This window comes from Chinchilla lanigera, unplaced genomic scaffold (genome assembly GCF_000276665.1).
Source record: "Chinchilla lanigera isolate Chin_1 unplaced genomic scaffold, ChiLan1.0 scaffold00024, whole genome shotgun sequence".
In the NCBI taxonomy this organism is placed as follows: Eukaryota; Metazoa; Chordata; class Mammalia; order Rodentia; family Chinchillidae; genus Chinchilla; species Chinchilla lanigera.
Genome location: NW_004955425.1, coordinates 12891478 through 12908437, shown reverse-complemented (window position 1 = coordinate 12908437; position 16960 = coordinate 12891478). Strand labels below are relative to the sequence as shown.

The window sequence follows — 16960 nt, the reverse complement described above, 5'->3', positions numbered from 1 at the left end:
TTAATGTATTTTGATATTAAAATGATATTTCTCATGGATACTGTGTTTACCTGGTTTCTCTGCCTTACCCTAATGTTTCACAAAGTATTCTATACAAGGGATGCATGGATGCTCACTGTCAATTCTAAGAGAAATTTATTTTAATATATATGAGTGTAAAATGTAACTGACAAATTCATGACTTTTTGGTCATCATTACTTTGTATGAAGTTGCTATAAAAATGTAAGCTGGAATTATATACACACATACATAGGGTAATAATAGGTTTATATGCATATGGCAAACATTTCATAGGGTTTATGTTTTTATTGCATCCTCATTTAGTCTTATGAGGCATGTATCATAATTCTCCATGTTTAACAGACGATGAAATTGAGGTTTAAATTGGCCGTCATTTTCAAAGTCTCTCTTAGACTATAGATCTAGGATTCAAAGTATATAATCTTTACTGGCTATTATGCTTCAGCTGAGATACTTTATCACTTCCCTTCTCAAGAATACTTCCCCCCCAAATTATATTAATTTGTATTGTCTTCTCTATAAAATTAAGATATATTTGTTGCAGAAATTTTAAGAAATATGAAGTTTTTATTGCAGCAAGAGCATTCAACATGAGTGATCCTCTTAACAATTTTTAGTGTACCATGTAGTATCGTTACCTAGAAACACATGTACAGCAGATCCGTATTTTTGTCACAGCCCTTTGAATAAGACAGGTCAAATAAGCAACCAGAGATGTTGAGAAATTGGCTGGAACCACAGAAAGTATAAGCATAGCAGAATCTTGGCCTGCGGGTCCCTTCCTCTAAACCATGGTGCAGCACGCCACTGGCCCTGGCAAGCTTCCCCTTCTTTTACAAGTTAAAGTAATGCCCCCGCCCCCCAGAGAACCATTGGAAGCCACCTGAGTTTAACATTGCCGTAAGCTTCTCCCTATCGGGGAGCAGAGTCTGGAGGCTGTGGCCTGGGCTCCATTCCCAGGGTGGCAGCAGCATTGACTCCGAATCTGCTTTGGCTTCTTCTGAGAGCTCAGGATTCTGTCTACATAAATGCACACACACAAACACAGCCAGCTGATTTAATTAAACGCCTTCTCAACTCCAGTCATGAGTGCGGACAAAGAAGGGAAGCTCTACCAAATTATCAGTGTTTGACTCTGTTGCTTTTCAGCTGGTTGCTTGGGGATCTTTCTGGCTTGTGGTTTTCTTCAGTAGTGACTTGAAGGGAAGAGAGGTTAGACTGTAAATTAGGCAGCCCTGGTAAATTATGTGAGTGCTCATGGGAAACAGATGCCATGTAAATGGAGTTTCACTATTGCTACCACAATATAGGTTTTTCTAAAGCCATTCATAGCAATCTACAATTCTGTGAAGTTGTATCTTAGGTTTCAGAAACTATGCCCTTTCCCCACCTCTGCTTTGCAGCAGTGCTGCAGGAACCCACGTGCCTCCTTTGGGCATTTTGTAGAAAACAGCAACAAGAGACTATGTGAACTTTGACCCCAGGGCCACAGCTTAGCTGGAAGTTTGAAGCTGTCTAGACTTTTCCCATTTTAATAAGCATATTCTGGTCCCAGGTGCATGCTAAAGATTGTTTCCTTCTGATGCTTATTCCCAGAAGATGTTGTCAGTAAAACAGGTAACACAAATAAAATTCATTTCTTCTTAGAATCTGGTGGTTTGAGGAAAGGGCTGATAGGAAACCACAAGTCTCCTGGTGGATTTTGGAGATGATTTTTACTGTGTGGTACAGTTTATTGGTGAGTAAGTCTTATTCCTATTATTCCGCAGGGCTCCTCCCAAACTGCAGCCTAGGTACTGCCCTCACCATGTCTATTTCTGACCAGCTTCGGCTGCTGACAGAATGGGCTGCAAAGGCACAAAAAGAGGTGCTCTCTACCCTCCTGGTGTATAGCCCACCATGGAGAAGTCAACTGAAAACACAGGTGCATCTACCCTGACCTTTGATGTTACACAAAGCAAATTACATTTCAAGTTCTGGAGGACAAGGAACCATTCTAAATCTGATTAAGATTCTTCTGATACTAAATTGTGATAAATGTTTATTTTGGAAAAGCAAATTGTCAGTATTTTCTGGTCCTGCTTATTTACCCAGAAAATCTTTGTTTTCCACTATCTTAACAGAAGTACCCTAGACATAAGAGAAAGCCTTAAATTGTCCTGACTTGTTTGCTGGGCAAAAGTTGTGATTATTTGGGTTACTCCTTGAATAACTCCGTCAAGAGCCCAGGAGGGAGGGAGCCTCATTCTGGCCACTCTGAGTGTCCTAACGTCTCTCTGGTGATACACCCCATTTGCCTACGCTAATCTCCACAGCACAGGAGTACCCAGCTTTTGACCTGACCCTGGAATGGGGAGCTAATGAGCTAATTTTTTTTTATCTTTTGTTTTTTGTGATGAAATCTTGCTGTGTAGTACTACTTGGCTTGATCTCACTACGTGAACTCCAACTTGAACTCCTCCCGCCTCAGCCTCTGGCATGTTGAGATGACAGATACGCACCACCACACCCTACTTCTAATGAGCTAACTTTCAGGAGGAATGATAATTCAGGCACTAACCTGGGTTGCTGGACAGTTCTTTGGAGGAGGTTTTAGTGTTTTGTTTTGTCTAAAATAAAATGTTACATAACACTTGGAGGAAAAAATAGAATTATTCCTAATTCTGCCTCCTTTGTAGTTATGTACCCTGTAACCTCTTTGACCTTTTAATACATTTATTTGTGCACATGTACAAATGCTTTTTATGTAACATGGATCATTGTTATTTTGTTTGGGAACCTGTGGTTTCCATGTAGAATTTCTTAACTTCATTTCATACTGATGAGCAAGGTTCTCCATCCTTTTTGAGGACTGCTGGAAAACTTTCTCCCTGGAGTGACTCCTGTCTCATCTCCGTTCTTCTGTTCCTCTCGTCCTTCCCACTTTCTTCTCTCCCTGCCTTCACTGCTAATTCTTTTCCTTTTCTTCCTCATAATTTATAATCTTTTGCTCCAGCTCTATTTTAGATTGTTTTCCTTTTATTCACTGTTACATTTTCAATATGTTGGAGGCCATATTACGGATACTATGAAATAAAGAGGATTTTTATAGTTTCGGGCTCTGCTGATGGAAGAACTTACGTACACTGAAATAATTTGTTTCCATTTTTTGTTGTTGGCAGCTTCGTAATATTTTTTATCCAGATTCCATGAGACCAGACATGACAGTGTTTTTGAAAGCTTTTTATATCCCCAGAAGGAAGAAATGACAAAGAGGCAAGCCATTATAATGAATGTTTATGATCTTTATTTAGGAACATGACAGTCTCAAGCCCTCTGTCACTTCTGAGTCTTGATCATTTATCTTGCTTCCCCAGACCCCATGACAGCCCACAAAGATGGGCAAAGTGAAGCCGACAGCACACCAGAGGACCTGTCTGTCGGGCCCAGCAGGCTGCTCTATCATATCACTGACGGCGATAACCCACTGCTGTCACCGCGCTGCTCCATCTTCAGCCAAAGCCAGAGATTCAACTTAGACCCTGAGTCGGCGCCTTCTCCACCCAGCACTCAGCAGTTCATGATGTGAGAAAACCTTATTTTATTATCTTCATTTCATGTGCTTTTCAGATACTACATAGACAACCTACAATGAAATATCTCTGAAGTAGTGCAAACACATCTGCCGTACGCCACTGTAAGACCCGAATAATAAGGCAGAGAGTGGTGTACTTCCTAGTTGGGAATCCTGTTTCAGCATTTAATGCCACAAGAGGTGATGGTCATGAGAGAATGGCTACTCCAAGCACTTATGTGACTTTGGTGAGGCGACCATAACCCTAAGTATTGTATATGCAAATGTCACGAGTATTGCTCGCAGTTAGCTCAGCATTTTTCCATGTCCAACAACGGACTCACTGGGTGGATTATGAGAACACTAGAGAATTGTCCTTCTCAATTTAGACTTAGAGTCTAGAAAAATGGTGACTTATAATAGCTATCTTTCTAACTAAATAGCGATCTCTCTATGTATTTGTGTATCATCTACCTATATCTCAAATCAGGTTCCGACTCTCCTACACACTCCATTTAGAATTTGCACTTAGGGTTAGAATGAGTGTGAACTATGTGTTCTTTCTATTGAAAGCCATGAGTAAAGGGGTTGAGAATCTACAGATAAAATTATGCCTAGGGAATCCCCAGTTTCTCCTTCCTAACTCACACCGTTATTCTTGAATTTATGCAAGTCTGCATTCTTTGACTGTGCACTGATGGAACTGTGGGAGTTAGTGAATTATTATCATGTAAAGTGTGTGTCCTGTGAGGCACTTTCTCTGGAGAAGGTGCCATTTGTTTTATCACATTTGAAAAGGCTGTGTCAAGAAAAGTTAACTACTTTAAAGTCTTCTTGAGAATGTCGAGGGGCCTGGCTTGTACCACCTATTGAAGGTAACACTTCAGCGGGCCAGTCTCTTCAGAGTCTTAAACTGGCCCCTCTCACCTGTGAGAAATAAATATCCTGCACTAATATTTTGATACTTATATATTAAAGTCCCTGATGACACCCTGCCCATAACGCAGTGCTGAAGTCAGGTAAAGTAAGGTGTCTCCTCTGAAGAGCAGATGCTACCCCGGTAGACTCATCTGTTACTGGGCTACCCCGCAGACTCTTCAAACCATCCTGGTTTACAGACCAAACAGCAGGATTTGCCACAAGATTATTATTCTTAGTGTCCTCTCCCTCCCGTACTCATGCAGGCCCCGAAGTTCTTCCCGGAGCAGCTGTGGTGACAGCAAGGAACCGCAGACAATTACCCAGCTCACCAAGCACATCCAGAGTCTCAAGCGGAAAATTCGGAAATTTGAAGAAAAGTTTGAGCAAGAAAAGAAGTATCGGGTAAGGACTCTAGGGTTTCATGTGAAAGCAGATTATGTCAGAGGTGTGTGGATTTTCTTTTCTTCTTGAGTAAAGAAGAAAAGCAGGGAACAATTCTTTTGGCAGGGAACAGTTCTTTTCCCACTGTCCAAACAAGCACCTATCACTGATTGAGTTCCAATCCTGAGTCTGTCTTGTTCTCACATTCTGTCAGTTTATCTCTACTGAGGTATTTCCTAGTAATGGGGTAGAACTCTTACTTACAAACTTATTTGATTATTCATTTTCTTTTTTTCCCTGAGGAATCTTACTGTCACTAGTTTTTCTAGGACCAAAGTTTGGAAAGCTATTAAATGATGGTCTCTCTTCTCTAACCTTTTCCCCCTTGCATTTTGATGAAGACCTCATGGGCAGAATCTCTCATGTGGAGTGTAATAAGGGAGAATCAGTTTCTCCGATGTTAAAGTATTTACTGGTTGATGAGTGGAGGTAATTCTTAAGTGACATGCATTTAGGCTGTGCATAAGAACACACTGACACAGCCTTTCCCATCAGAGAGACACCAGTCTTTGAGCTGGTTCTGCAGTCCTGCACACTTGTTAACAGTGGGGTCTTCGGTAAGTGCAGTGATGCCCAATACTACTTTTATTTATTTTCTCTTGTGATCACGGCATAAAGAAAAATTATACTCATGTAGAATTGCACAAAGATATTAGGTCTCTGGCAGAGGGCCCAGAACAGCTTGTTATTAGAATAAAAAAGAACAAGGAATAATCTCTCATACATCTTGAAATATTTAAAGGCTCACTAAGCCCTCGGTACAGAGACAATCAGAAAGTTCTTGTGAGCTGTGATAAGTTAAGGGGATAGCTGATAGTTGGCACCATTCCACTCCTACCTTTTTTCTGTCCCATGTGGCCTGAAGTTCACCAAATAAATGGTTCCAAGGAGTGCTTTTTAGCTTTGCAAAATGAAGTAAAAAATCAGATTGACTTTCAAGACAACCTCAGAGTGCTGAAGATTTTTCTCTTCCCTAAAGTCAGGCTGTCCTAGCTATTCACTGTCTTTTATAGAGCAGGAGGGAGCTGAGCTCTACACATTATTGGTCTAGGCCTTTATTTTGTAGACTTGGATGCTGAGGCCCAGTGCAGACTTTTCACTTGCCAAGGGTAGCTGTGCTCTGTCTGCTCAGTCTGAAGCAGTGAGTTAAAGAGGAGTACGTTTTATAGTGAGAAGTGGAAGTAATTCTTAAGTGCCTATCTATTGAAAACTTCAAATATTCTGAGAGAAGCTGAATTCCAATTTGTTGCTGGTGTGTTATTAGATCTGTGATACCCTCACTTTGGACCCTTCCAGTAACAAGTCAGGCCTTCGTCACTGGCCTGTTAACACTTCCCACCTGGCAGTTACGGAGTCACATTTTTCGGGATTTGAACCCAGCATAGACTAGATTTAGGAACACCGTAACTATGGACTTGCTACTCCGTGTTTCTAAATCTGTTTGTCTATTTGGAAAGTGGAGTTAAAATCAGTAATGATTTCAGTTTGAACATATTAAACAGGAGCATGAGTGTATACCTTACTTCAGCATTTGTCTGAATAACTTTATAATCTATTTGAGCAATATTTGTATAAGCTATTCCATGGTAGTCTCTGCCTTGTCAGAAACTGAAAGGAAATTTTCGACCTGTGGCCACAGGTCCTGTATTATTTCTCTCAAGTATAACTGCCACCCAGCTGGTACCCCTTTCAGAAAGGAATTTCCTGGCTTTGTATAGAGAACATTTAAAGCTAGAGCAGAAAGATGAAGACAGACAGAGCGACAGACAAACACACACATACTCATATGCAGAAAGACAAATACGGGGACAAAGAGGGAAAAGAGGTTCATATTTATCACTACCTCCATGTGTTTAAGAGTCCGTGATGTAAACAGAGCTTTACACGTCCTAGGAAGCAGGGCTTCCCCTTGCCCTTTCTGTCTAAGTGCCAGGAAGTAGCTAGAGGTTTGACATGTCAGTGGGTTTGAATTACTTGCTATGTGTAAGTTTTCCCTTTCTGGCAACTTGACTGTGGAACTCATAGCACCCACTGCTAATTTTTTAATCTAAGCTCCTGCTGGTCTTCTGTATTATTCTGGTGTCTGTGCATTTCTTTTGAATGTAAACATTTTATATGCATATCCCAAACTGTGCTTATTCTCTACAACTGACAAATTTGATTACTGCGCTCATGTGCTTAGAAATGTCTGCCTCAGTCACATGTCTACTTTCAGTTGGAATCAGAAAAGGTTAGAATTTAAAAGGATCAGTCAGTCTTTTTTCTTATCAGACGAGTAAAGAAAGTGAGGCCCAGAGAATGGAAGTGAATGATCTAAAACCACACAGCAAAGAATTAATCTAGTCAGGACAGCTCGGGTCTTTGCATTACCCACCCAGAAATCTTTCTAATATGTCTTATGAACTGTCTTTGCAGACCATGTATCTGATCCTTTGGTATCTTCAGTTACAAGGTTTAGGTGCCCCATATTAATTTCATTGAAAAACCTAACTACACAAATTCTAGGTGTCTGACTGTTGCAGTCAATTAATCCAAAGTATTTCAGTTCAAAATGAAAAGGCTTGAAGTTTCCTGGGTTGTATATGAAAACTTTCACTTGATTTGAGAGCTGCTATCCATGCAAGCTTGATTTAATCTGTTTCAAAAGCTCTCCTAAGCATTAAGAAATAAAACGTTCATTTCTGAAACCGATTTCAGGATGTAAATTACTTTGTCAGAAAATTCAGCCCAAATTTCTCTGAAATCTTGTATGGAGGAATGAAAGCTCATTTCTATGTTAGTCACTGGCTTAGGGCTTTAAAGTTTTTAAAAATGTTCCTTGTTTTTACCATATTGAAAAATAGAGTTAGCTATGTGGATCAGCTCTAGTAAATCACTATTCAGCAGGATGTATTCTTAGATTGGAGTGGAAAATTCTGAGGACTCTGAGAAAACAAATGTAAAATACTTACTTCCCACATAACCAGACTGATACCCAAAGCCAGGAAATCAGCACAGCACATCATTCTAGTAGAATATAGGTAGGACCAGACTGCGTCATCTTTTGGAGGTGGGTAAGAGTTAACCATGCCCACTGTCCATGGTTCTGAAATGAAGGCGGCTTCATGGAAACCATAGTCTACTGTCCAACTTTCCCTAGTCATTAGTTTTTCCCATCGTGATTTTAAAATGTGTGGTTTTTACATTGCTTTAGAATTGATGATCTTGAAATGCAAGTACTGTTTTTTCCTTCAAGCATGAACTTATTTTCCATCTTCCTATGCCTCCCACTCATGATACACAGATTGAGTGGAAACCCTGAAAAATTACAAACCCCTATATTTAGTCACTAAAAATACACATATTTAAGGATATTTTGTTTACAATCATGTCATCTTGATTATTATTGTAAAATTCCTTATATATCCTATGAGTAACCATTAGTATCAAACCTGCATTTAAGTTACTGTGTCCTTACCTGTCTGTGGGAATAGGGGGTAACTGTATTTGGCTACACTTCTCCCCATTTTTCTGTAGAAAGTTCACTTTTGTGTCAAGTGGATAGGCACAGTGGCACATGCATATAATTGCAGCTAATTGGGAGGCTAGTGCAGGAGACCAGCATTGAGACCAGTCTGGGCAACATAGCAAAACCCCATCTTGAAGAAAAGGAGGGGAGATCAACTGAAAGATTTGTATTGATAGATGCATTTCCTTCTAAAATTAATGGGTATTCTTTTTGCCATATCCAGGGTGTGGCTAGCTCCCTGGGAACATCCATGCCCCTCCATGTGTATTTGTTGCTGAAGACACAGTCAGTATTCTTTTGAAGGTCTGGTGGTCACACTGTTTGGACTACTACTTCTGCAGCAAAAACAAAAACAGTACTAGTAATGAATGTAATGCTTGCTAACAATTCAACAGTGGCTAGCATACACCTGGAACTATTTTCTAGTGCTTCGTAGACGTTAAATAATCCTTCATAAAACCCGATGAGGGAGATGCTTTCATCATTCTCACAGAGTAGGTAAAACTATGAAATACAGAGAAGCTAAATAAATTGCCCAAGGTCACACTCATGTGATGGTTTCATTTTAATACTAGCTCCCTTAGCATGTTAAGTCTATAAACAATGAAGGATTAGAAACCTGCTATCTCCTTGACAGACTGACTTGATTCTCAGCACTCCTGTCAGGTTTTAGAGACACGGGAGTCTCCTTTCTTCAGCTTGGAGGATATGCCTGTTAGGAGCTAAATGTTCCAGTTTGTCAGCTTTTCTCCAGCAGGTTATGGTCATAAGCCATGTATGAGAACCACAGGCGAGGTAGGAAGCATTGATTTGTTTTATCATTGCTCTGAGAGTAGGTTTGGGGTGTGGGGTGTGGGGTGTGGATGGCCTGCAGGGCAGTTGAGGGGTTACATTGTGGGGGGTGCTGGCATGGTTCGGACTATACAAAAATATTGGGTGACCAAGCATGTTTAGGAATAATGCCCATGACAAGGATAAAACAGTGGAGAAAGTCAAGTGTATCTGATGTTTTCCAGAAGTAACTCCATCAGCTGGAGTTTCATGCTGGTATGCCTCTCCCAGAATTGTGTGTTCTTCAGCTGTGTGGCTTGGCTATTTAAAAATTTTATTTTTCCTTTTCTTTCTTTCTTACCCTCCTTTTCCCTTCCTACCCGTTCTTTCTTCTCCATTTTCCCCTCCCTCCTCGGTAGCCTTCACATGGTGACAAGACTTCTAATCCTGAAGTCCTGAAATGGATGAACGATTTGGCTAAAGGTCGTAAACAGCTCAAAGGTAAATGCCAGTGAAAGGTCTCTTTTTCTCAGAAAAGATGCGGTTAAAATAGTATCATCATCTGCCCCAGGGCGTTCTGACTCATTTCCACTTGTGCCCTCTTAAACTCAATTTCCTGCTGAGACTGGAGGCCCCACTTAACACAAATGGCTGTGGGTCACTTTCATTGTTCAGCCCCTCTTGATAAACCTCCTTACACTGAGACTGAGAACCTCCAACCTCCAAGTGGAATGATTCACTCAAACCTAGGGACATTTCAACCCGTGGGCCTTTAATCTCTCTGTTGGATCTGTAGATGGGAGGAACAAAGGGGCCCGAGAAATCATTTACTTCGCATCTCCCCTTGCACAGGTGAGGACATTTGTGGCCAGAAAGAGAGGTTACCTAGCTTGGAGGTGGCATGCTGAGTATAACTCTTGTTTCTCCTGCATCTCTGGCTAGTTCTTTACTTTTTCTGTACCTCCCTACAAATGGTGTGTTAATTAACTCTGAAATACATTTTAAAGGACAAACATTATTTACCAATAAAATTGTTTTCTTCTTCCATCTACATTCTAATTTCAATTCTCAGAGACATGGGAATTTTTCCAACTTTCTGGAAGGATAATGATTAAGAATTACAAAGGAATGCTAATTAGAAAGAATATTAATTCAGTGGTATTAAAATGTAATGATGTAGTACATTTATAAAATACAAAGTGTTTAAATATCAAGCCAGAGTCTAACTAAAAAAAAAAACAGAGCAAATGAGCTATGTAACTGAAAAATCAATATAAATGACCTCAAACGACCAGTCTCCTAGCATTTTCTGATACGTAATTCACTGACAAATCCCAAGTGGGTTTTTAAAATTTTAATTATCTAAGTTTATATGAGCCACATTGCAATACAGGTGATTCCTAGATTGTAAAAGCTGACATTAGACAAAACTGTGAAACCTGTCAAGTTGGGGGATGGTGTTTTCATCTTCCCTTTCCCACCCTATCCTGTATTTGCTTAGGTATCTGCATGTATAATGCCTTCCAAAAGTACTGTATTTCCATAGGGGCTGTTGATATACTCACAACTTTCTAAACTTACATCAATAAATCTTTTGAGTGTAGAATTTCAGGTGCTACCATAGGTGACAGATGGAAATTCTAGGTTCGGTATCACTGGTCTTCCTCCAGATCTCTTCCACTGAAATCTAAACAGATTTCCTACTATGCATGCTCCTCCACTTCCATGAGGATCCTGGTCTCTAGGCCCCCATTTTCATGCTTGATTGGGTGCTTATGATATGGTCGGGGGTTGTTGAGCCTGCCCTTGTCCAATGGAAAGTCATTAGCATTGTTCATGTCACCAACGAACACTGGCATTGGTGGAGAGAATGCCTGAGAGGTTCTCTGTTTTTATTAGGTCTAGTGAGCCTTTTCTGCTCATGGTAATTCATGGTGTTTCTCTTAGAACTAAAGCTGAAGCTATCAGAAGAACAAGGGAGTGCTCCTCCCAAAGGCCCTCTGAGAAACCTGTCCTGTGAGCAGCCCACAGTCCCAAGAGAAAATGGGAAGCCAGAAGCTACAGGCCCTGAGCCAAGCTCCTCTGGAGAGACTTCAGATGCTGTGTTGACGTGCCTACAGGAGAACAGAGAGCACTTCCCTCCCCAGGAGGATGCTAAGGTACACCTCACCACAGTGTCATGGGACCCCAGCATTCCCTCAGTGCCAGGGAGATCAGGCTTTCCACCGGTCCGTTGGAGCACTTTGTCACCACATAAACATCTTCAGGAAAATGGCTCCAAATCTCAGTCAGATGAGTTCCTGGTGGGACCTACGGACAGGGCCTCATGATTCTGTGTTTTGATCGGTTCTGGTGATGACAGTGTGTCATGTTTATAGAAATGAAATGGCAAGGGCACAGAGATATGTCCTGTCCCTTTGTTCCACAATTTTCACTCCCCTATCACACTATAATGTTTGTACATATTAGGTACTGAATATGTTTGCTGAATGAATAGATGAATGGACAGATGAATGAACAAATTGATACATTAAATTTTGGAATGAAGTCTTTGTCATGAAGTCTTCTTGAGAATGATGCATTTGCCTATTCTGCTGTACATTACTTGGTCTTAGAAATATGGCAACTTATATCAAATCCTGAAGGCTCACATTATGCTACTGGGTTAGTGCTTTACTTCGGGACTTGTAGGATACAAAAGGAAATGGGCCTATGGCCACCTCTATCACTATGAAACACATTTAAACTTAAAGAAGCAACCAGTAAATGTTGTGAATAGTGGCTATAAGGTTGGTACCCATGTGGGCAAACTGTTTCTTCCCCCGCCCAAGATGCTAGACTTTTAGGATAGCCAGGGGATAACTTCTGTGTATACACTCATATGCCCAAACATTGCTGTTTTTCATCCCTTAATACTTTGATGGTATTTCATATGTTGTAGTTACCTTGCCTATATGTGCAAAAGCATCTTCATCAATAACCAAGTCCTTATTCTATGCTATTTATTTATCAGGGCAGTGAGTAGAGCATTGGAATTAGCAGACATAGTACAGATCTCAGTGCTTGACTAGCTACTTCCTAATCCTGCCCACTTCTCAGGACATGGTGTTTCAAGTGCACAAACCAGGACAGTCCTAGGCAAAGTGGGGTAGTTGGTTACCCTATTCCTCAAAGATTTTAAATCTAATGTGTCCCAAGAAAAACCTCTTAAGTTGTTATTACACTCGCAAACCTGTTCCTCTGTAGTTTCCATGGTGTCAGTAAATGGACTCATCACCACTGAGGATTTCCTTTTCTTCTCTTTATCCCATCCAGCACTTAAATGCATTCTTTGGACTTTAACTAAAATACTGTTTGCTTTAAGTAAATCCAGTACTTTCCCTCTCCAGTGCCACTGTGATAATCAGCTGGCCATTTCATTTCCTTTTCTACACTTTTGCCCTATGATTTAATCACACAGGAATCAAAGATCTTCTGATGTGAATCATCTCATATCACTTTTCTGCTCACAACCACTTGGCGACATCTCTCCGTGCAGCCTAACAGGCCCTATATGATGAGTCCCAGTCTAGCTTTTGACTGCATCTCACAGCATGCTGTGCTCCTCAGACCTAAGTAAGAATCCCAAGTACACAGAAAGCTCTTCCTTCTCTCGAGGCATTCAGGCATGCAATTCTTTCTGGAGTGCTTTTTGTTGTGGTGCTCTGGGACTGCCAATTTTATCCACTGGCCTTCCCAATCACTCTTTCTAAAGAAGAAAATTTCCCATTGTTTCCTCAAATTTCACCTGTTTAATTTCCTTCATGGTGCTTGTCAAAATCTCTAATGATTTTGTTTATTATTTCTTGTATCTCAACTCCCAGGAGAGCTCCATGACAGTGACCCTGCCATGACTTGTTTTTTTATGCCTAGAAACCTAACATCTTTTTTGCAATTCAACAACTATTCACAGTCACCAGGCATCTCCTTTATTGTCACAATGATTATATAAGTATTGTCTGTATTCTATCTGTGAATGAATTTCAGAGATGAGTTCAATTTGCTGCCTCTGGCCCAGGCAAAGTGAGGTGGGGGCTCTTTCTGAGAAACATAAATAAGAGTGTGAGGTTTGGATGGAAATCTCTGAGTGCTTTAGAAATCCTCCTAGTATAAATGGCAATTATTTCTATTATTTTCAATCAACAAGTATCTGATATCCCCTCAGCTAAAACTGGTAGCTCTGCAAAAGTTAGAGTGCTTTAAATAGGGAACAGTTGTAGTAGACTATGAATGCTTCAATGTACTAAGCTGAAGTACTGTTTCGGGGAATACTTACACAGTACTTACATAGTCAGCCATAAGAGGGGAATCCAGAGGCCACAACAGAAAGGAAATATTATATATTTCCGAGGCAGCTGGTCTTATTCCTGCTTCCTACATGCACTGAGAAGTATTTCAGAGCATCTCATTAGATCCCATAACTTTAAGCTCAAATTGACAGATGACTTTCATTTGAGAACCTTGAGTACCGCTAGAAGTGCAGTAAGTATTAAAACTTCTATGCTGAAGAATGACTTATTTTCAGGAAAGACTTTTATTCTGCTGCTTTCTGAAATTTTTGCAGTGATGCTTAGTTGGGTCCATACTAAAGCTGATAAATATCCTAAAGCATTACCTTTTCCTTTCATCTGTGGATCTTTTTAGAGGTAATCACTTCTGCTCACAGGGCATTGTTGTACACTGGAAACAAGTGAATTCTCTCTCCATAATTCTACATGTTGCTGTATGCAAGATGTATCTAACTTTTGATTTTTGTTCTGTGAATGGAAAAAACCATGTTGAGTAGCTTAAAACAGCCAGGGAGAACCAGCCACAGTATGAATGGGTTATCATATTTTCAAGGTAAGTATAAGCAGATAAATCCCAAAAGATACTCATTATTACTTCCTGTTATTTTTCTTTTCTGGGTATTGAACACAGAATGTTCAAGTAAAACCAAGAGGAGATTAAAGAAGATAGAACTTAAAAAGAATATAATTTGAAATGACCTGTTAACAGCTTGACAACTTCCCCATAGAAAAACTGCTAGCCCCCTATTCTAGGTCATCTGAATGATCAAGGTTTGGCATAATAGCCCGCAAACAACTGCATTTCCAAGACAGAATGGCTACTGAGTGGCCATTCTTCAGGATCCCAGTCAGAAAGTGTTTGGGGAAAACATTGCCATAACTCCAACACTTTTACGATGTGTTTATTTTCATTTCTCCCCATAGACCTGTTGCCATGTATTCTTTCTGAGTAAACCACAGGAACTTATAAATACAATCATACCCTCTAATCATTCCCATAAATGAACTCTCTCTTAAGGACAGAAAACTGACGTTCTCTCCTCCATACAGTGAGTGACATGAAACTATTGCTCTTTAGTTTTTGAGATCACAAGCTTTCTCTGTATTTATGAAACAGATCTGGGCTGATCACTGAATATTCATGTTTTTCTTTGGAGACTGTGCGTTAGTAATAATCCTAGGAGGAAAACCATGGCATAAGCAGGGTGAAAGGGGAGTCCATCCATTGTACTTATTGCCTAATTTTAGCGTGGGTCTGTGGAAGATTCTTTTCTAAAATGGAAGTCATCATCTAGCTTCCCTTTTGGTCACTCTTTTTCTCATGTAGGATTAATTCTAGTTTTTTAGAATCTAGGGAATATACTAAACACTAAAATCAAATTTCTAAGGAGAAACCATTAATGATTAAGGGCATAATTTTCTGAGGTTTTTCTATGAAATATAAGTCCCAAAGAGATATTGAAAAATAAACACATTATTTCAATGTTTTCTGAATGTTGTTTTTTTCTTCCATGCCTATTAAAATCCCATGGGATACATTTTGATAAGACTTGTTTTTTATGGAAAGATGTGTCATGCTACAGAAATGTTTAAGGAACAGTTCTGTTCAGAAATTAAAGGTTCTTATAGTTATTTAGCCTATATTTTTAAATGGTTTTATATTTATATTTAGTCTATATTTAAATGGCTTTTACAGATAGGGGACTTCCTACTAAAAATAAAACTGTAAGAGCCTTAGGTTATAGATGGTACAATACATATAAAGATTATTAAAAATTAGGATCCTTTTTGCCTATAACTTATGTTGGTAAATTGTTGGTAGAGATGGGGATGTATAGGTCCTGTGAGAATTAAAAAGTATGTGATACAGTTTTGGTCCTCCAGAAATTTTTAATGTAACAGTGAAGTTCCAAATAATGAGATAGAGAATTTCAGAGAAGACAGAGTTCAGTATGGTACACAATGGTTCGCAGTTCAGGTAGAAATATCAGCATGAGTAGAACTGGCAAGCTTAATACTTGCTTATGACATTTTCTTTTCCCTCAAGAGTCTCTGTGGACCGTTTGGAAGACACAGCTATTTAGCATTCTTGGGTGTGTACTTTTAGAAAGATACTTGGGAGATGTTATGAGCTATTTCTACCATTCCATTCCCACTACCTGCTGAGTGCAAACCATTGGCCTATAATTACAGGGAAACTGTTTATAGGAAATATGTAGCAAATTAATAGGGGCAACACAGTGGTACCGTGGGGGGAGAAAAATCAAAGAAAAGAAGAGGCGTCTGGTCACTTTGGATAGGAAAGTAGTGAAGTAGACAAACAGACACCTATTTAAATTTTAGTCAACAGTGTGACCTATAGATAATAGTGTATAGGGATGAACCACTTAACAGACGGGTACAAAACCCATTGGTATACCAGGAGGTTATAAGTTTTTTTTTTAGTTTACAGGAACATAGAGAGATATTGAGATAGCTACCTTTGGACCAACCTGGAAGGAACTGTATAATTTTAACCCTGCTGTCTGGGTAGGAAAGGGAAGATTCAGGAAAGTTAAACGTTTTGCACAAAGTAATAGTTTATATCAGAGCTAACAAGTAAGCTAGTATATAACCCACGCAGGCAATGATGCAGACATGTACACAACTGGTATTTGTGACTGTGATGGCGTTCCAGATAAAATAGATATTTTGGAAGAAAAACTAATGGACTTTGAGCACTCATTGGTTTAGAAATGCTCAAAGGAGAGTTTTCATACTATTTGTGCCTCACAGAATCCTCCAGAAAGCCTTAAAACTCACCTTTCCTGGCTTGGATCTATCCTTTAAGAAATTTTTCCTAGAAAAATTGGCATGTACAATGCACACAGTACCATCTGAGTTTCCTTTTCCCAATTACTGTTGCATGTTATAGCACTATAATCCTATATTTAGAGGCTTTAAGACCTTTTATTTTGCCTGCTAAGAATACTGACGTGTTTTCATTCTTGTCTGAGAAAGGAACAATAATCCATCTCATGTTTTTCAGGCAACTAAGCAAGACAAGAACCTCATAAAGCCCCTCTATGATCGATACAGAATTATCAAGCAAATCTTGTCAACACCTTCTCTTATACCAACAATTGTAAGTCAGGATAATTGCATTAAGTGGTAACCTGCTTTGTATTGATGTCTAGTTAGCACAATGTCGTAGTTAGCATTATGAGAATTATAAAATAACCTTCTTGACCATGTGTATTACTAACACCACCAGTTGGTATTTCAAAAAGTAGAAAATTGGCCTTTCCTTGCCCCAGTAACTGGCAATTAGAACTATTGTGAAACAAATATGTAGCACTTCTACATTTGAGTCTTGTTTTAAAATATGCAGTCAGTACCCATTGAGGAGAAGAATGACAGATTTCAGCTTGGTCTCA

General features: G+C 39.6%; 1 protein-coding gene across 5 annotated transcripts in view; it reads left to right on the top strand.

The window, feature by feature from the left end:
- The window catches only part of Fam13c (family with sequence similarity 13, member C), a 106281-nt gene that overhangs the window by 82702 nt on the left and 6619 nt on the right, over window positions 1-16960 (top strand). For all 5 annotated transcript variants that reach the window (XM_005385922.2, XM_005385920.2, XM_005385919.2 and 2 more), the window contains 5 exons: window positions 3379-3586; window positions 4760-4898; window positions 9636-9717; window positions 11164-11375; window positions 16573-16668. In XM_005385922.2, coding sequence (XP_005385979.1) covers window positions 3379-3586; window positions 4760-4898; window positions 9636-9717; window positions 11164-11375; window positions 16573-16668 — 737 coding nt within the window. The remainder of the gene's footprint in view (window positions 1-3378; window positions 3587-4759; window positions 4899-9635; window positions 9718-11163; window positions 11376-16572; window positions 16669-16960) is intronic.